Source organism: Balaenoptera ricei, chromosome 2, assembly GCF_028023285.1.
Source record: "Balaenoptera ricei isolate mBalRic1 chromosome 2, mBalRic1.hap2, whole genome shotgun sequence".
In the NCBI taxonomy this organism is placed as follows: domain Eukaryota; kingdom Metazoa; phylum Chordata; class Mammalia; order Artiodactyla; family Balaenopteridae; genus Balaenoptera; species Balaenoptera ricei.
The window spans coordinates 77225056-77246305 of record NC_082640.1 but is presented as its reverse complement, the minus strand read 5'-3'; the positions used below and the strand labels follow the sequence as shown (position 1 = coordinate 77246305).

General features: G+C 34.4%; 2 protein-coding genes and 1 non-coding gene across 4 annotated transcripts in view; 1 reads left to right on the top strand and 2 right to left on the bottom strand.

Moving 5' to 3' along the window:
* MINDY2 (MINDY lysine 48 deubiquitinase 2) overlaps positions 1 to 13911 on the top strand; it is a 74620-nt gene extending 60709 nt beyond the window's left edge. For both annotated transcript variants that reach the window (XM_059913179.1, XM_059913178.1), the window contains 3 exons: positions 7855 to 8028; positions 10388 to 10582; positions 11854 to 13911. In XM_059913179.1, coding sequence (XP_059769162.1) covers positions 7855 to 8028; positions 10388 to 10582; positions 11854 to 11982 — 498 coding nt within the window. In that variant the 3' untranslated portion in view covers positions 11983 to 13911. The remainder of the gene's footprint in view (positions 1 to 7854; positions 8029 to 10387; positions 10583 to 11853) is intronic.
* Positions 2304 to 2891, bottom strand: LOC132360449 (RING finger protein 11-like). Its single transcript, XM_059915527.1, has one exon. It carries the CDS (start codon positions 2889 to 2891, stop codon positions 2370 to 2372), a length of 522 nt encoding a protein of 173 aa, XP_059771510.1. The 3' UTR covers positions 2304 to 2369.
* LOC132360957 (U6 spliceosomal RNA) lies at positions 8406 to 8512 on the bottom strand. Its single transcript, XR_009501274.1, has one exon. It is a non-coding gene; the product is annotated as a U6 spliceosomal RNA (small nuclear RNA).
* Positions 13912 to 21250: the final 7339 nt, after the last annotated feature.

Genomic DNA, 21250 nt, shown 5'->3' with positions numbered 1-21250 from the left:
TGTGTGCAGGCTTTCTCTAGTTGCGGCGAGCAGGGGCTACTCTTCCTTTCTGTGTGAGGGCTTCTCATTGCGGTGGCTTCTCTTGTTGCAGAGCATGGGCTCTAGGTGCACGGGCTTCAGTAGTTGTGGCACGCGGGCTCAGTAATTGTGGCTCGCGGGCTCTAGAGCGCAGGCTCAGTAGTTGTGGCGCACAGGCTTAGTTGCTTTGCAGCCTGTGGGATCTTCCCGGACAAGGCCTTGAACCCGTGTCCCCTGCATTGGCAGGCAGATTTTTAACCACTGTGCCACCAGGGAAGCCCTCCATAGACTTTTTTTTTTTTTTTGCCACTGTATTATAACTTTATTTAACTTGGTAAAAGCCAAAATTGATGGTTCTTAACATGGTATGTGGAGATCAAAATTAAAGAGTACAAAGTACCTTAAAAAAAAAAGCATTCAGCTCAATCCTGGTTCCTTCAATATTACTGCCAAACTTCTGTGAAAGAAGCCTTGTAATAAAGACTAACAGCAACATGGAAGATGATTTAAAAAAAAAAAAGTTCATTTATCAATTTAACAATCTTGAAAAAAGAAAGTGACTATAATACTTGATGACAGACATCATGTTTAAGTGGAAAACACAAAGATTAAAAAAAAGTAATATCTCTGAAAATATTGCACAACTTCAGGTGTTTCCTCCAAATTTGCTTTATGTAATTGGATATAAATTAATGAACAAAAACTTAAGCAAGATACATGTAACAATTTAACAGAACCTGATAATCTAATTTCTTTCAATTTTTCTCAAACTCATCGTGGGGCTTATAAGAAAATTAACCAACATAGATACTGCTACAGTTGAATGTCAAATCTTTAAGTGCTTATGACATACTAAATTCTTCTATAATGCAATTATGAAGAACCCTTCAAGAGACTTGTGTTTTGTATGTAGAAAAGTGTTAAAGTCAAATGTTCAACTCAATATAAAATAATAAGAAACATTTCTGATTTGTTGGGTTGAGATTACTTCTCCTTTTGCTAATGAATGATTTTTTAGCTGTAATATCACTGAGTTGAACAAATATGTCACCTTTGAGTACTTTAAGAAAAATAAACACATGCTAAATGGATAAAACATTACAACTACATCCTTACTAGGCCATCTCTACTTCTAACACTTCAGAAGCTTAGAGATTCAGTGTTCTTATATTAACTGCAAGAAAAAGATAAAAGAGAAATTCCTTCTTTTTTGAGATCACAACTATGAAGTCATGTGGTTATACAAATTCTGCATTTGTGTGCAAAACATGAAACACATTTATCTTAATTCTCCCGGCTTAGAATTGTCAGTCAACTAGCAGGACTGTCCTTCCAAGAAACAGAAACAGAGATGTGTTTTACATAACTTCAATAACCTCAGCACTACAATACAGGGAAGGAGGTCACAGGAAAGAATAAATCAAAATTGTTACAACTGAGAAACTTTTCTCAGTTTAACCATGGTGCCACTTACATTTTTACATAAGCATGGTGGCATAATTCAAGCTCAATAAATCAGAATTCTTAATGTTTAAAATTTACCTTGACTTTTAATTATCACCATATTAACAACCAAAATAATTAGGTGAAACACATAAGAAAGGGTACTATTAAATCCCACTTTACTAGAGTTGGTTTCTTGACACATTAACTCATTTTTTTATAGAAAAGGGATAGTGCATCTCAGCTTGCTTACACACTAGGAGATCACTTTGAATTCTGCATTTCCTAACTGCAAACAGATATAGCACTTATAACAGGTTATAAATAAACGGGTTTTCAAGCATAGAGCCAGCCCCAACGATAATAATACACTATTTTAAAAGACCTAAGGCAATGAATTACATTTCCAATGGAAAAAAAAGAACTGTACAAACAAGCTTAAAACTACTTTTTTTGTGCCAGTGTTATAAAATGTAGCTTTTAATAAAACCTTGACCCAAATGCCAGCAACTTGAGAAAAGAATTTGGGTGGGGGGAAGAAGAAAGTTATTTCATTTAGGAAAAACAGCTACTATCTTTTTCCTAATCTTCGACATACACAATTTAAACTTATACAGCTGCTTTAACACTTTACACAATTCCTATGTACTGGAGCAGTAACAAGATCTAAATACAATTATATTTTTGAACACTGGGTCAAGGCTTTACATAAAAATACCTTCCTACTTTTCCCCCTAAGTTTCTAAAATATCACATACTTTTCCCCAACATCTGCAGCCATTCAGGAATATTTAGGAAACTTTTGTGCATGATCTTAATCCCTAATCCCTGGCTCCCTGGGCTCAGTGACAAAAGATCAAAACCACCAAAAATGATGGTTCACTTGAAGTCAGATGAGAGACCCTGGCTCAATTAGTCTCGTAGGACGAAAGCAGTGCTGCATCAACTGGCTCCACGCAGGAGGGGCATGTGAAGGATCTCATCAACCAGTCGTCTGTACAGTCCAGATGATAGATGTGCATGCACGGCAGAAATCGAATTGGGTCCCCGTGAACAAAGTCCATCATGCAGATCACATACTCCCGGATCTTTTTTTCTGATCCATCTCTTCCAGGTTCATAAACTCCTTTAGGCAAATGCTGTGTAAGGCCTATTCTTTGAGCTATCCTAATTTGTTCCTCTTCAGTCAGCTGAGTTGCTGGGCGAGTCTGGCTAGGTGTTGGATGATAGACCGGAACTGGAACTTGTTCCTGATACGGCGGCGGCGGCTCCTGATCCTGCTCCGTCCCCTCGCCAAAGCTAGCCCGGTCGGACTGAGACTCGTGAAGCAGGGAGATGTCATCCGAAGTGGGGGACTTGAGGCAGTTCCCCATCTTCCGGGGCTGCGGTGTGTGATCTGTGCGCTGTTTTGACAGTCTTCTCCCCTCCATAGACTTTTTAATTAGGCCTTCTGTCATCGCAGAGTCACAGAGGATGTGTGAATTAAATTGATTTTTTTCCCTATTATACTTTTCTCCTATTCTTAATTATTATAATAATTTACCAGTCAACTTCACACTTCCCAACTGTGTATGGATCTATGGTTTTGATTGCACAGCCTCTCATGACATTTTCTCTGACAACAGATACTAGTTGACTTCCTGTTTTTGGAAACTCCTCTTATTTCTAGTTTTGTGGTTTACCATTCCTAAACTCTGGACAAGTACCTCTGCCATTACTAGCAAAGCAATCAAGTCCAGCTCTTGTTAGTTATTCGTTGTAATAGCACTCTTCATGAACCCTTGATTAAACTATTCTTCCCTCACCTGTCCATTGGCAAAAATACATATACCCCTAATTTCTATCTCGTATGTTACCTTGCTCCATGTAATTCCATCTAATGTCGTACAGTTAAACTGGGCAGATCATTTTGGCAAATCCACATTGAGTACATGATCCTACGAAGATCTGTGCTTTTCATCAGCATAACTAAGATTAGGATCTGAAAGTAGCAGGAGGAGATGCTAGTGAGAGTGCAGATGCTTTCAGGGCCATTCTTGTTCTAAATAGTGAGATGACTTTTTAACCAGACAGGAAATTTGAAAGTATAAAAATGGGCTGTAAATAAATCCCCACTTTCCTAGAAACAGACCCATTTTGGTCTGTTCTGCTTCAGGATTCTTATATATATAATTCTATATCCAAGATCTAGTTATTCATTTTTATTTTAATGATCCTCCTCTACTTCTCTAATACTTCCTGCTTGCTCTTTTTTTAAAAAATAAATTTTTAAATTTATTTGTTTATTTTTGGCTGCGTTGGATCCCCGCTGCTGCACGCGGGCACTCTACAGCTGCGGCAAGCGGGGGCCAGCCCTCGCCGCGGCACGTGGGCCCCTCACCACGGTGGCCTCTCCCACCGCAGAGCACAGGCTCCAGGCATGCGAGCCTCAGTAGCCGTGGCCCACAGGCTCAGCAATTGTGGCCTAAGGGTCCTAGAGCACAGGCCCAGCAGTTGTGGCACACGGGTCCAGTCCAGTCGCTTCGCGGCACGTGGGATCCTCCCAGACCAGGGATCGAACCCGCGTTCTCTGCACTGGCAGGCAGACTTCCAACCACTGCGCCACCAGGGAAGACCCCCTGCTTGCTCTTGAGTAAAATAAACTACTGATTGCTTGGCCTCTGTCTAGATCACCTAGCTTCTAGATCTTTGGTTAAATAACGACATCTGCCTAGTTCTTTCCCCATCGTGACTCCCCCTTGATCATCCCTTTCCCATATCAACTTTTATATCCATGTCTTGACTGTTTCCTCTACCTCTTGGTTTTAAATTATTGACAACTCACTGGAGTACATTCGAATCCAAGGTGTTTAAGGTTGGCTTTTATTAGTTTGCTTTTTTACTTTACATTTAGGGATTAGAAGTGAGAGTAGTTTAGAAGGAGATACAGTTCAAGATAAGTACTAAAGCCATATTAAAGAAATAAAATAAGTTTGTCCATTCACTTTTCTCTTTGACTAAGACTATGGTGGGAATTTTTTTTTTCCACAGAAGGCTACACTTAAGTAAAAATTCACTTAATTTAGATATTTTTAAAAGGTAATTGATACATCAAAAATTGTCACTTTCTTTTTCTTTTTTTTTTTGGCCGTGCCATGTGCCTTGTAGGATCTTAGTTCCCCGACCAGGGATCAAACCCATGCCCCCTGCAATGGAAGCGTGGAGTCCTAACCAATGGACCACCAGGGAATTTCCGAATTGTCACTTTCTTTTAAAAAAATTTTTTAGAGGTGGGAAGGGGAAAGAAATGTGGTAACAGAGTAAGAAAAGTGATTCCACAGTACAGGCAGAGAGATCCATCTTTTCCTTTTAAATAAGAGGCAGGAAAAGGAGATAGATACAGAAACCGAGATAGATTTAGGGGCTGTTCATGTGCCCTGCATTATACTAAGCATTTTACGTTCATTATCTCATTTAATTTTCACAACTTCCCACTTTACATCTGAGAGAACAGGCTTAAAGCCCTGAGTAACTTGCCCAAGACCACACAACTTGTAAACAGCTCCAGTCTGACTTTTAACTTCACACCCTCAACAGCTTTGCCTCTCTGGGTGGGTAAGAAAGTTACTCTTAGGTGAGACTGATGTTTGTTAAGTAGGAGTAAAGTTCATCTTTCAATTTATAAAATTCCTTAGAAATCCTCTCGTCTCACTGCTTCTGTATCACTTTATAAGAAAAGAAAACTAAGGTCCAAAGACTTTAAATAATTCAAATCCAAGCTAGTTAAACAGAAATATTCAGGCAGTGCTTTCCTCTGTATTTTAAAGGCTGGAATTACTTAACTTTTGTATTACATAATCAGGTTTTCTTCTATTTTACCAGTTTACAAAATGTGATAGTATTATGTATATTGTTAATAAAAGTAACGTATATACTCTATATAGAATTATCAGAGTATTTTAGATAGAACAGGTTTTCGTTCAGTCTTCTTTTGTGATTTAATTGCCCATTTAAAAAAAAATTATAAAAACTATCTAATGTCATTTGTTTTTATGTAATAATAAACATACATTTTATACATTAATAAACAATTTATTAATTTAATATATGCATTCTGTATTTTTTTGTGAAATTAATACTTTAAAGACTGGTGAGTGAGATTAGGCAGAAGATTTAAGACTTAGAAAAGAAAGCTTTGTCTAAATATTAACAGAAGTGCTGGGATACAAAAGCAAGAAATATTCTTTTTTTTTTTTTTTTTTCCTTTTTGGCCGCGCCATGCGGCTTGCGGGATCTTAGTTCCCCAACCAGGGATTGAACCTGGGCCACAGCAGTGAAAGCGCCAGGTCCTAAACACTGGACCTCCAGGGAATCCCCAAGAAATATTCTTGATGGTGATTTAATTGTAGACTCTCAGGAACAAATGGGCCTAAAGTATTAAGTACTATACTGACACATGCTTTGTTATTTTAAGTAATAACCAGCATTGTTGACAGTGGACCAGTTACAGGCTTTTTTTGATAAATGTCAAGATCTAAAAGAGGAAGAAATTGAGGCTGATGGTCCATGAGAAGACAGGTCACCTATACCAAGAAATGGATACTTTTAGTTAAAACTTTTAAATATTCATGTGCTATGGATGATAGTAGCTTTCAATAGAAACGCTCCCAGAATTTACCTATCCTAAAGTGTCATTTGGAGGAAAATTATTGATAAGGTTATAGTTCCTTTCCAACAAACAGCCAATCTAATATATGATCTATACAAAATAAACTGTAAAACTTAGATATTATATAATATGTTGAAATGCATTGTGATAAGTATAAAGAGGAGGGTCAGATCTATTCAGTGGAAAATTAGTTTTTCTCTTAAATTATCCCAGAACAAGGTAGACCCTAACTGGGTATTAAAAATATGTTAGGTAATGAGACTGCATGGGTGAATAAAACATGGCTCTGGTCCTCAAGGAGCTTAAAATGTATTAAGAGAGATGATTAAGTAAACAGACAACTGCAACTCAATGTATAAAGTGCTATAATACTGTTAAGTCCAGGATTCTATGAAGTCACATAAAAGGGGCACTAATACCAGAGTAAGGTGGGATCATTACTACCCATGAGATGAATCCTCAAGCACTTAGCATAGTGCTAAGCATATGGTAGGCATTCAATATTTGATAAATTGGAACATACCTGATTTAAAAAACAAAACAAAACATGAGCCTGGACTTAATATTTGCTTAAAACAATGTCTTTAAACTTTATACCAAAATGTGTTTCTTTATGAATCCCCTTCATGTTGCAATAGTAATTTCAGTGACCTTGTAAATTAATCAGTACCTACAGCTGATTCTTGAATGTAAGTGCTACTAGATAACAGGAAAGACTTTGTACTTTAGGAGGAGCTGTGTCCCATAGTGCTGGACACATAGTAAATGTTCAAAAATAACAACTACTTAGTTTTTTTTAAAGCTTCAGAATTTATTCAGTAATTCTCTACCCTCACCACCAAATTCTTTAAAGGAATTTCTTCTTATTATTAAGATTGTGTATAAGTGAGAACTTGAAAAGTTTGATTCTTGTGCAATAATAAACACTATATTAACCAGTGGGAACTCTGAACAAGTAAATGAAAGTCTTGTCCTTGGTAAATCTGAAATAAAAATGGCTTACAAACGTCATATGGTATACTAGGGACACTTTACATATGATTGGAGTTAAAACTAATGCATATGAGCAATTAGAGATCAATGCTAAATTCTATGGTAATGACTGTAAATACATTATGACTTCATTGATTAATTCAATAAATATTAGGCTCCAACTTTATGATACAGCCTACAATAGGCCCAGAGATAGATTAAAAAATACAGTCTGGGGAACGAGGAGGAAAACATAATCATTGTACAGTGTGATTTAATGCTACTATAGAAAAAGTACAAAGTACTGTTGGTGTACAAATTAAGAGCAGCTAATGGTGCAGAGAAGGAAAAATTGATATGAAATGGATTAGTCATATGTGCTTAATTTTTTTTAAAAACAGGCGATATAATTTTATTGTGACTGTGTCTTATTTGTTATCTGATGTATTTTTTAGGAACTTGTATAGTATTTTTCTATTTTGTGAAACGAGATTAAAAAACCCCAAGGGCTATTTATAAGTTATGAATTAGTTGAACATGCCAAGAACTCCTATTTCTCATCATACTGTAGTGTACCTTTTATAAACTATATTCAAAGCCAAGTAGATATAATTCAGTGAGCAAATAAGATATCTACTTGGTCAACTATTTAGTATGTTGTGCAGATCTAACTAGTAGGAATAATTATATGTTTTAAAAAGATTATACAATTTCTCTTAAATATTAACTAGCTTTGATCAATTTAACAGTCCTTTTTCTTATTTCTTATTAAGGGTCTACTGTATTTGTTGGTAACAGACCAGGGGTTTCTCACTGAAGAAAAAGTTGTTTGGGAAAGCCTACACAATGTTGATGGCGATGGAAATTTCTGTGACTCAGAATTTCATCTGCGACCTCCTTCTGATCCTGAAACTGTATACAGAGGACAACAAGATCAGATAGATCAGGTAAATTTGTTGTTTTATCTTCTTCATATTGTTTAAAGTGCTCATTCCTTTCAAATGTGAATTTAGTCATCCAAATTTTTGAACTAAAGATTTGTTCATTAATATACTTGTGAAATTTTCCTGACACTTCCTAAATAGGTAAGTTATTATTCTACATGTACATTAATTGTACACTTTGGTTCAGAAGGCCAGATTATATTGAACTGTGAAGGTCATGGTAAAGAGTTTAAATTTTATTCTAATTGTAGTAGGGAAGGTATGCCAAGTATTAAACATGGAAGTGACATGATCTACTTTACCTTTTTTAAAATTGAGGTAGCATTAGTTTATAACATTATATGTTTCATGTGTATAACAGTATATTTCTACTTCTGTAAAAAAATATGGAATGCTTCACAAATTTGCGTGTCATCCTTGCATAGGAGCCGTGCTAATCTTCTCTGTATCGTTCCAATTTTAGTATTTATGCTGCCGAAGTGAGCACTATTATACCTTTTTAAAAACCTGCTATGTGGCAAATGCATAGGAAGGACACGGTTGTAAGCAGACTAGCAGTCCAAGCAAGAGGTGATGATGGCTTAGCCTTGGTGGTAGAGATGAAGAGACAAGTACATATTTGAGATCTATTTTGGTTAGTCAGAAAAAGTAGAAAAGAAAGAGTCTTGAAGATAGCATATACTGGATAAAGAGTAGGGGGGTGTTCTAAGCCTTAGAGTCCAAGGTAAGGAGGAACAGACACAGCAGGAGCTGCACTACTGAGCAGAATTCTTATTTAGAACTGAGACAGATGAGATTTTTGCCTGCTATTGGTTGGTAGGCTTAGAGCCACAAGTGTGTTTATTACTAGAAGTATAACAGTGATGTGACATTTTCCTCAACTGAGGCAGAAATATGTTTATGTTAAACAGTTGGCACATGTTTCGCTGATAACAATTTAAGTGCATAGAGACTGTGTTCATTTAACCATTATTCATTGAGCAGTTGTATTGAGCACTATAACTACGTCCTGGGGACACAAAGATAAATCATTCAGTCCTGTCCTCAAAGATTCTGCAGTCTAGTTGGGGGGGCAGGTATTTGACCAACTAATGTTATATGTTAAGTTCTATAATGGTAATTTGAATAGCAAGCTGTGAATGGACAAAAGCATACTCGATCCAAACAAATGCTGATCTTTCTAGGACTCTTGGCTCTCCTTTGACAAACAGCCATAATAATCAACATACTCATTTTCCTTCAGAAGATATACAGGGGCATGGTTTTTTAAGTTTTACTTAAGAGAAATATACAGGATTTTTCTAACCACTGTATGTAAAAAATAGTGGCACAGGAATGAAGTAAAGCAATAGATTGCCACAGTAATCTAGTCGTAAGGTGTTGAGAATATATGTATGATATTGTCTTTAAAAGTAGCAAGGAAGGGACTTGGCAAAGAGCAGAGTTTGAAGAATTGAGGAGAAAAATTTGAAGGACAAATTCTTGATGTCAGTAAGATAATCATGCTAGATAGTACAAGGTCTTCACAGGCAACAACCTTTTACATATCCTCTGTGGTTATTTAAAATTCTCTTATTTTGAGGGTAGATTGGGGGAGGTGCACAAGAGTAGTCAAGTTTCATTCAGCACTAATTGTTAATAAAAGTGGATGTTATGTTAGATAATATAACTTTTGACCAAAGATGCATCACTTTCTCTCATAGGAAATAATCTGGGTGTGTGTGTAGGAGGAGAAGGGCATAGTTAAGTAACTGAATATGATTGTATGATGGACAGCTGTGTTGGCTTTAAAAATCATCTTTTGGAAGAATATTTAATAAATAATCTTGGGAAGTTCTTATGACTTTTTTTTAAACAGAAGACTTTTATGGCATTAAATGGAAAAGAAAGCAGATTATGATAGTTTCAGGGGTTGGGAGATGGGCGATGTGTTTGTGTTTGTATGTGAATATAGAAAAAAATGATTAATATATAACAATTATATATTAATTGTTAACAGTAGTTGGCTCTGTGTAATGATATTATGGTAATCTTAACTTTCTTATTTATGCTTTTTTCCTTTGTAACAATTTTCTACAGACATGTGGGTTTTTTTTTTAAGCTTTTCTGAATGCCTTATATACTGCTTCTAGAAAGAATTCCAAATGAATATTTAAAATATTTATAACAATGGCAACATCACTGAAATAATTTCATACCTCCCAAACAGAAATAAATAGAAAACTTCTATTTTTACATTTACCCTCTGGTATGTTTTTTAAAAGCCACTCTCATAGGTTTGTAGATATAACCCCTATATTCACACACGTTAGTTCTTGGATAAAATCTCATAGCTAAAAATGGTTATCATTTAATTTCTTAGGACTATCTTATGGCATTATCTCTACAACAAGAACAGCAGAGCCAAGAGATCAATTGGGAACAAATACCTGAAGGAATCAGTGATTTGGAACTAGCAAAGAAACTCCAAGAAGAAGAGGATAGACGAGCTTCTCAATATTACCAGGAACAGGAACAAGCAGCAGCAGCTGCTGCTTCTGCTTCTACACAGGCCCAGGTAAAAACTAGTGTTCTGATTCTTAAATATAATGATCACTTTAGCAATAAAGAAATTTGTGCTGAGATAAAAACTTTTAAGTTAGGTATTGACTCTGTTAGCATTTTTAGCATCCATGGATTTTATGACATTGTCCTAAGTTTGTGATTATCTTAATATATTTCTAATTTAGTTAAATTTACTTTTTCTGAGGTTCTGATGGGAAGATTTTCCAAATTTATTAAGTTCTTAATAGCTTCAAACAATATAAACCAATTTGAACAAATCTTTCCTATCACTTAGAAGGCAGTATGAGGTACTCCTGGAAAGAATGTAGACTTTGGAGCCAGATAAATGTGGATTTGCATTTTCTGCTTCTGTCTCCCCTTACTAGGTGCAACATGGACAAAGTCCTCTACGTCTCTTAGCTTCATTTTCCCTATCTGGAAAAAAGAAGATAATACTTAACCCTTAGGTTTGTGGTTAAGAATAAATAATGTTAGCATTTAATCCAATGTTTGACATGTGCTAAGTATTCAGCAAAGGTTAGCACCTTTCCACTTTGCCCAGCTAAATGTTTTAAGCACTGAAAATGTAACTAAGGGGGTTTCTATTTCTTAAATCTCATTTCATTAAATGAAAAAAATATTCCCCTTCTTTTATGTTTGTACCATGCTAGAACTATTCCTTTGATTTGGGTATTCAAGAAAGCTTGATGCCCTTTAAGTTCTGATGAAACTTTAAATATAGAGGTCTCTATTAAAATAGGTATAACATTTCTATTTCTAGAAATATTGACTACTCCAAGCTTAAAATTTAAAACCTACCATGTTATGATTAGCTTTTCACTAAAAAAGTTCTCTCATTTCACAGAATACACATTTCACACTCTGAGTCCTCAGGGTTTTTTTTCCCTGCTTTTAAAATCTGTTTATTATAGTATTTAACGAGATCTTGGAGAACTATTGTAGCTTGCCAAAAGGTGTCACTTTCTTTAACATTTCCTGAACTTTAACATAAGTTATCTTGAATTTGAGTCTTCAGGCAATATAATGCTATATGTTATTTATTGTTTGAAGTTCCATTTACTTAGAATAATGGATACATTAATTATATCTATTCTGAATGATAGAGGCAGTTATTCAGATACCATATCACATAACAAGTCTATACACCAATAGCCTTTTTCCATTAATAATTCCTTTCACTCCTGTAGTTTTTCTTTCTAGATAACTATGCTTAAGCATCTTGGACAAATTGTGGTAATTTTTTCCTGTTTATTTTTCTTAAAGCAAAGCCAGCCAGCACAAGCCTCTCCATCGAGTGGCAGACAATCTGGGAATAGTGAACGTAAGCGAAAGGAACCTCGAGAAAAAGATAAAGAAAAAGAAAAGGAAAAAAATAGCTGTGTCATTTTGTAACAAGTGTGGATCTTGTTGGAACCATCTGTATGTCTTCAGAAACAAAACCATAGGAGGAAAGGAAGAAAAACCGATAAATACCGTCTGTGCCTGATTTCCCAATGGATTTTGTTCATGTTTTTCAGGGGAAAGGTTGTTACTTAGTTACAATCAGACTTTTTCAAGTCACACAGTACACTCTTTACGAGCTGGAGTTTCATGTTACAAGTTGAAAATGCTGTGTGTTGTCATTCATGAAAAATAATGCACTTGTAGCCAAATAAGCAAATCACAGCAAATTTGTGTCATAGTGACATTCATAACTCATATCAGTTAGTAAGCTATTTCATCTTCTGTTCTAACAATGAATAGAGGTAATTGATTTTGTCTGATTCCTTCCTCAAATCTAAATATTAGCACAATAATTTCTGAAATTAATTTTTACAATGTTAAATTATGATCTAATCCATGAGAAACCAGGGGTTTAATATAGATTTTAAAAGAAAAAGAAAAGACAAAAATAACAAGAATAAATAACCCTCAATTGTATATTGGACTAGTTCAGCCCTTGAACAGCTTTACCTTTCTTTAGGAATGTACATTTTAGATATATCTTGAGAACTGATAATGGAGCTTGGATTTAATTTAGATAGAAAAAAAAAAGATTTGTATTTCTTTTCCAATAAAAAAAAAAATTACATAACACCAATACTCATCAAAATCAAATCTTAATAACTTTGTAGTGTTATAAAATTTGAGGAATTTTGAAATCTTTAATATAGGTTACTTGGACCACAGTTACTATTTATTGATAGTGTGATAAGTGAGTATAAAGAGGAAACCATGTGGATGCTAGGCCTTGTAAATATGGAGATGTAGAAATAGAAAAGGAGATAGTTCAGTGTCTGTCTTTTTCTAGAATTACCTTGAACCTTAAATTTTAAATCATGTTTATTTTCTAGAAAATTAAGTACACTTATTAAAACCAACAAAAAAGCACATTTTTGAAAGGATGTTAGATAATCTCTGAGTCTAGTAGAAAAGCATTAGTAAAAATCTGTTTGAGGATAAGAATTTGGAGGAATTTATGTAGAAGCAATCAGATTATTCTAACTTATGAGAACCAAATAAACCTATAACATCTTATAGTGTTTCTAGGATTCAGAAAGAATATTTATTGAACTTTATTATGAGGCAACACATATTTTCCTGTATTTCTATAGTTTGGAAAACTATCCTTAATAGTCCTTTTTATATGCTTTATATTTAAAAGTTTGTTTTAGTCATTTTTGAAAAGACTATTGCTGCTGCAAGTAGTTACGTGATTTACATTCTAAGCCTCAGTAAATTTGTTTGTTCAAGAGCATCTTAATCTAACCTGAGCATCCACTTGGAGAATGCTTTTTGTGGTCTGGGGTGACAAAAGACTACAAAAAAAATGTGGTCTTGATTTCTTAAGCTATGTCCTTAACATTCTCCGTGATCCAGGACCAGATATAAGATAAATCTATATGTAAAAAGTAAAGTCTTATTTATGGAAGAAATTATTCTAAGGGAAATATCCAGGGTCAAGCTGTATCTTTTACATCCTTCTATACTGCATGTCTGTTTATGTTATACCATTTGTTATTCCTTCAAATTTCATATGCTAGCATGATAAGTCATCAGAGAACCTGTTTGGGGTATAAAACTTTCATACAAAATATTTGGTGAGTCTCTTGATAATAACCCAGAATATGTGTATATTGCTAAAGTAATCAAATGTACTACAGAATTCTCTATTGGCTCAAACAAGTTGATTTTTAGGCCAAGTTTATTCTTGATATCACTCTGTTGGTTAAAGGAGGAAACTCAAACCTCAGGGTTTGGTTTTCCCAGAACAGATAGTAGTGACAGTGCATTATATTTTATTAAGAAGCAAAACAATAAATCCTGAGAAATTTTAAAAAACACATTTGAGGCATATTTTTCCATAATTATATACTTAACTATTTATTGCCCTTGAAAAATATATGTGTAGAAGGTATTCTTCTGTTAATTGTTACTGTCTTAATTTGTTCCAAAGATAACACTGCCATTCTGCAGTTCCCATTAGAAGAAAAAAAAAAATTCACTCAAAACCAGCAGTGCTGCTATCAGATAAGTAAATGTCAGTGTATACTTATAAGAAATAACTAAGAAATGTAATGTGTTTGTTAATTCAACCTTTTTCTATGTAATATTTCCCAGTCAGGCTTTCTTACATTCCTGGAATTCAGTTTGATATACCAAGAGTAATAATGATAAAATGTTTACTTTGAATACTGTGGGGGGAAAATTAAATGTTCCATTCTATTTAAAAAAAAAAAAAAAAACTTCTGAGAGATACTGTTTTCCCATCCTTGAAAGTTATAAAGAATTTAAAGCTATTATGTCTTTATTTTGCTCAAGTCAACAAATTACATATTCAGATATTTCATTGTTGGTTTAGGTACACTGGAATTTGATAGTGGTATATTAAAGTCTTTCCTTCACAGTATTTTGTAATGCTTGAAAACTGTTACATGTGCACTGCTAGTAGAAATTAGAACTTAAACATTTTTGTTTTTAAGATTTATAGGCTAGATTAGAGACACATTTGCATCAACCAGTCACCTCTTTTGCAACCAGAGCTAGCAAAAGAAGCAGATGAATGAATGGATATGGTCATTGAACTGTCTGATACTTCAAAGACATTTCCTTAAGGTTAGTGACCAGTCTTTGTTAACAGTATGAAAATTTTCTTCATGTTAATCCCATTGAATCAACAACACTGTGATTTATAATGTTATCAACACTAAAAAATGCATCGTGTATGTGTGTGTGTGTGTGTGTGTGTGTGTGTGTGTGTTTGTGTTTCTGAAGCAAGGATCCATGACTTCTAATAGATTCTGAAAGGAGTCTCAGATTTAAGAATCATCATCACCAAGCTGTTTGAGGCAGCTAAAATTGGAATTGGCTGCTTCCTATAATATGCTGTTTCAATGTGCATAGGTAAAGTAACTTATTTCATGTTTCAAGATGTGAAGTTAGTAGTTGAATGAGACATAGATTTAAGGTTAGGATTAGTCTTTGGAATATATGTATATATTTTTTGTCTAAAATTTCTAGTATTTGACTACTTATGTTTTGAATTCTTCCTCATACTTCTTGATCTCAGCTTAATTAAGCAAGTTACTGTCAGAGATTAGTTGACTGAACCCAACATTAACCATTTTGTACTTTCACAAAACCTTAACACTTTGTTTTTAATGAATCACCAACTCAGTTCACTAAGAGACAGAAGATCTTGAGAGGAAAGAGGACTAGAAGTAAAATATATATTTAAGGAAAGAACTATCATATTAATGTTGGCATATAAAGCAGATATTTGTAAAATTCTGCTGGAGAAAAATCAAGGCAAGAATTTCTAGAACTGTCCTAAAACAATCTCATTTATTTAAAATTTTTTTAAAAAAAAGCAAAAAGCAAATTGATTGTATTTCACTTAACTTTCCTATTCAATGGAGTTATTGTAAAACATGATGGAAAGCTTATGGCTTTTACCTATCACAGAATATTTGGGCATACAACTTAAACTATAATAATACATTTACTAATGTTTGATAAAGTAAGATGGAGGCATTAAAGATGGCATATAATTTGTATTTTAAGGTATGGGAAATGTGAAATTCTGAATCATTTTGTCTAAAAACCTGGCTTTTATCTTGCCTTCGGCAAATTTACCATGCCTCAATTTACTCTAAATATCTAAAGGATGCTCATTTTTAGTGCTTTGCACCTTGGAATAAAGGACATAGTATAAGCACAGGGTATTATTGAAATAATCATAAGTATTACACACATCTTTTGTTCTTGAATGTGTAGATTTTTTCCCCCAATGACAATATTTCTAAAGCCAGTTTTTTGTTTTTTGTTTTTTTAATGCTGTCAAAGTTTGTAGAATTATCTTGTCTTTGAGCATGGCATCATCTCTTCCCCCAATTTTTTTTTTTTTTTTTTTTTTTTTTTTTTTGCTGTGCTGCACAGCACGTGGGATCTTAGTTCCCTGTCCAGGGATCGAACCCGTGCCCCCTGCCAGGGAATTCCCTCTTCCTCAAATGTAGTATTTTACAGTTGCTTTTGTGTTCTGTGGGCTATAGGATCAAAACCAAGAGTATTTTGGGAGTATAAAAGCATTAAAAATCTATTTTTTTTGATATCTTTCATATTTCTAAATATTTAGATTCTCTTTGCCTCTTCATGGAACAAAGTACAATGGGATCAGGTTACTAATACATATATGTAAACATTTTTGCATGGATGGAATTCATTTAGATCTCTTAAGTACTGTCCTTTTTAGGGCTATTTAAATTATTTCTGTTTTTTAAGTGTAAAATGTTATTTGATAATATACAGTTAAATTTCTTTTAGAAAGTGACCGAAAATAGTAAAATAACTAACCAGAACCAGAGTTCTTAGGTCCTGTAGTAATTGAGTGTCCTTTTTTACTGATGTCCAACACTTCTAAAGCTCTTGGGAAAACATAAAAAATTGTGGTTACTCTTCTCTAGTGACACTTTAAAATTATAATTGAAGGCTTCTTGAACAAAATATACTGCAATATAGAGATAATGCAGGCTAAGGGACAAATTGCAGGACCCTGATAAGTTTAACTGATTCTGAAGATCTGTCTAAATTTTAACTCATGCATGTCTTACTTAATCCCATTGTTTCTGCCATTAGAAATTAGAGTTTAATTAATTGCGATACACATATATATTTTTACATGAAGGATTCTAGTTTCTAATTTCACTTTTCTGATCTCAAAAAAATTCAACTCAAAAAACAGGGTAAAAGTCTTCAGCTATTGCCTCAAGTTTAGCTTTATCCTGTTGAGCTGAGAAAGGACGAGATTTATATTTGTCTGCTTATAATAGATTTTTTTTAGGGCATGGTACTATCCCAGATAAGGTGTTGAAATACCATGGAAGAAACATAAAACCTAAGCTTTAAACCACAGTAGATTTAAAGAACAAAAAGTTGTAGTATTATTCTATAATATCTCTACTTCATCTGATATTAATTCTAAGAATTCCTTCAAATCACTTAATAATTTGTCACCATTAACTTTACAAACCTTATATCTATCCTAACTGTAATATCCTATCTTGAGAGGCAGGGGTGCCTCCTAGATTAGAGGGTGGACAAAGCAAAATTCTTCTGAAGGTGATCCTGGCTTATTTGGCTCTAGTAGTCACAGCTTTAATAGGAATTCAGGAAAGTGAAATACCTATTTAAATTCCCAAATCAGTGACCTGTCCAAATGAGCATTATAACTGAAATACCCTGCAGAGCAGTTCTAACTAATGAAATGTGTTTTAAGACTAAGATTGGCATTTAATCTGTCCTGTGTGTCTCTCAGTTTTGTCAGTTTTTGTTGTTTTTTACATCGTGGTTGTATGAAATAACCGTTTTTTTCCAGGGTATATAGATGAGGATTTGAAAAGCTTCCAGTAGTTTTTGTTAAAATGCTATCTTCTCAGTAAAATGACAACTATTGTTTTCACACATCCACATATCACAAGTAGGACAGTATGATCAGAGATTGATGTATGATTGCTACCCAACAATCAGCAAAAGGGATAATCTTCACTTGTGAAACTTCAGAGGTCCCCTGAAAGTCATTTCCTAAAGTTAGTGCATGTGAGTCTTTTTTCCTTGAATTGTGCAGAATAATTGGCTTGTGGCACATATTTGGAGGAGTAGCAAGTGAAATGGTATAATGACTGCAGAGAAAGTGATCTTGAAATACAACAAGAAAAAACAAATTTTCTTCTTCCACTTTATTGCCCAGCTATTTGGGTCAGGAGGTTGCTATGATAGATCTCTATGCCAGGCCAAGAATGGCCAATTGAAATAGAGTTCTCAAAGAGTTTAAATATATAGATTGTGTACGAGTGCCTATTTTTTTTTCTCCTCCTTTCCTTTACTATCTTAATGCCCTTTCTACTTCTGAAATAATTCATCTGTTTTGCTTTATGACCAGCTTTAATTCTAGTTGTAGAATAATAGCAACCCTAGAGACTGATAGAAAAGAGCATTGAAATACATTTTTTGAATAAAGATACCTAAAAGCATCTACCCAGCTTAGGGTTGAACTGAATTTCTATGAAAGAAAGTTATTGTTTTATATGCTAATTATGCTAAAACTATTTGATTTTAAAAAGTAAGTCTTAAGTTTCAGAAGTTTCATTTTTGGAGGATACTCCTAAAAAAGGCATATTGAACACAGATGGGAAAATATAAAATATTTCTGAAAGAATTATTCAGTATTATTCAACGTTTAATTTCATGTTTGTTATTGTACCACAAGGATAGCGTCATTCTTGGATTAAAATGTTGGATTTTTGTTAATATACTTAAATCTGTAACCAGTGGTAACACCCTTAGTATTTTTTATTATAGATTATATTTTATTTCAATAAACTTTGATATTTAGACCAAAAAGTCTTTCTGCTATATATATTAATCTCATTAAGCTACTTCTTACAAATGTTAAGAGTGGGGAAATGGGGACTTGACATTAATTCACATTTACTTAGGATTAACTCTTAACATACTTGGACCAACTCTTGATAAAGACAGTGCTTTTCCCTCAAGAGACAGTGAACAAAGAAACAATTAACTCTAAATTATACAATAGTTAACTACCTGATCCCAATGGTAGATTTGTTATATCTGATACTTCTATTCTCTTGGAGGACTAAGTTAGCAAGAACTGAGGAGGGAATATTTTCTCTTTGCACCATGCCAATCCTAATATAAAGTTTTTTGTCCAACAAAGTTTTTGTCAGCCGATGTCTGGCATTTCTCTGTGAAAGCTCTCTTTCTTTCTTTCTTTCTTTTTAAATTAATTATTTATTTATTTAGGCTGCACCAGGTCTTAGTTGCAGCATGCGGACTTCTTTTTTGCAGCATCCAACTCTTAGTTGTGGCATGCGGACTTCTTAGTTGCGGCGTGCAAGTGGGATCTAGTTCCCCGACCAGGGATCGAACCTGGACCCCCTGCATTGGGAGTGCAGAGTCCTACCCACTGGACCACCAGGTAAGTCCCTGTGAAAGCTTTCTTAGACTCCCCAGCCTTCTAGGCAGAATAATCATTCCACACAGTGTTTTGACGACTTCTCCTCACTTATAGCACTTAAGCTAGACTATGAGCCTTTTAAGAACAGGGATCATGTTTTATTCATCTTGATTTTCTTGGCAATATTACATGATCAATGGCACTTTAAACGAACCTAATATCTACTTAGAGGAATTTTTTTAAATACCTATGTCATGTGGTAAGTTATTGCTTGCCTGTCCTTTAAATAAGTAAGATAAGTAAGTTGAGTTATTTAATCAGTTTTCCCCTTTAGCACAGAAGTTATATAGATAGAAGGAACCAAAATCCTTAATCTGTTTCCGCCTACCCCCTGACTCCCCTGATTTTCCGTGGGTATCATCCTGTATCCTCCTAGGCTGCTTGGGGAACAGCAGCCTCAACAAAACTAAAGTAAGCAGCCTTCTTCTTTCCCCATTTCATACCCTTTTTACAGGGTCTCTTTCCTCACTTTATATTATCCGATGAAGTACATACCTATTAATTTGTTGGAGCTGAGATTTGAAGCCAAGCAATCTGACTCCAGAGACTGTGTTCACAAATATATCTGGAAGGGGACAGATAAATCTAGGTCAGGTCTGTGTTCAAATTCTGACTCTTGACTTTTTAAGACACATCTGTTTCAAACCCTGCAGAAATCTTCAAAATCAGGCCTATTAGCCTCCTTTGTACTCACTAGTCTTAAAGCCAGTTAGTTCTGCACAGCCTCTTTTCTCAACTGTAAAACAGAACAATTTCTCTCTCTTAAAATTGTTATAAAGATTAATGTACTTAAATTGTCAAATACATAATAAACACTCAATAATTTATAACAGATTGTGGATAACAGACTAGGGATAACTTTTTTTCTTACCAGCCAAGAACTTTAAATGTGAAAAAACACCCCTTTAAATTAGGAAGGCCCCTTAATCCTTATAAAAGTAAACATTTTTTGATTCTCTCCCAATTATAATGCTGATCCTACCATAAGAACTGAGATCAACCTGGACTCAGAATGGCCCAGAGTGAAAAACATGGAACAAACAAAACTTCAGAATACATAAAATAATATAACCATAAATTCCAGATAAGACTTTGGAAATTGTGACATGTTCTCCTTGGAGATTCATTAGTTTACTCATTTATCAAGGAAGATTCAGGAAGTTAGACTTAATGGGAAGGACCATATTTGGACAGTCAATGATCTATATTTAAAGCTATGGCATTAAATTTTAAAATTAAGTGCAGTAGAAGTCAAGAGCATAGGACCAAGAAAGTCAGCCAGGCTGAAGTCAGCACCTTCAACAATGTCAGGGTCATGTAGGGGAGTAAAGAATAATTTTCCTTCTACTACCCTTCTAAGTTCTTGGCTGGGGCCTTGTACAGAAGACAGATTAATAAGAGAAAAACAAATTTATAATATGTTTACATGGGAGATAGGGAAAAATTAGTAACTCACAGAGGTAGCTTAGAATTCTGGCTTAAATACCATTTCAGTTAAAGACAAAAGAAAGTGTGTGTGGGAGACCAGTTATGCAGAAGTAACCATGAAAAGTACAGTAAACAAGAGCAAGGTTTGTTATGCAGATTAAAGTCTTTAAATTGGTGCCTTCTCCATTGATTAGATTCTCTTGTGATTTAGTCCTCCTCTTTCTGGTAAAGGAAGATTTCCTTTATAAGTATAAATTTCCATTACAAAAAAGCAACTTTGTTTCCAGAGCTTCTTCTGTATCTGCTATTTCTCCAAATCTTATTGCAAAGAGGCATATTTTGGGGTGGCATATTCTGCTACCCTTCAGTCAACTCAGGCAAAAGGTGACAGCATTTAAAGGATTCTTCATCCTTTTGAGGACTTTTCTTTGGGCTGCCAACTTTACTAAATAAATCACTATAAAGAAGTGGTGATACTTTAAATAAAATATAGTAGCCTCTGAACCCTGGTGTTCCACTGAATGTCCTAGTCCTTAAAATATGGAACTAACTGGTTACTAATAAGTATTGTATCAGCAGTACTTCCTATTTATTGGAATATTATCATGTATCAGACATTGAACTGTTTACATTCTTATTCTTACTTAATCCTCACAACAATTTTAAGAGATTGATACTATCACAGTTAAGGAAACAGAAACTTGAAAGATTAAGCAA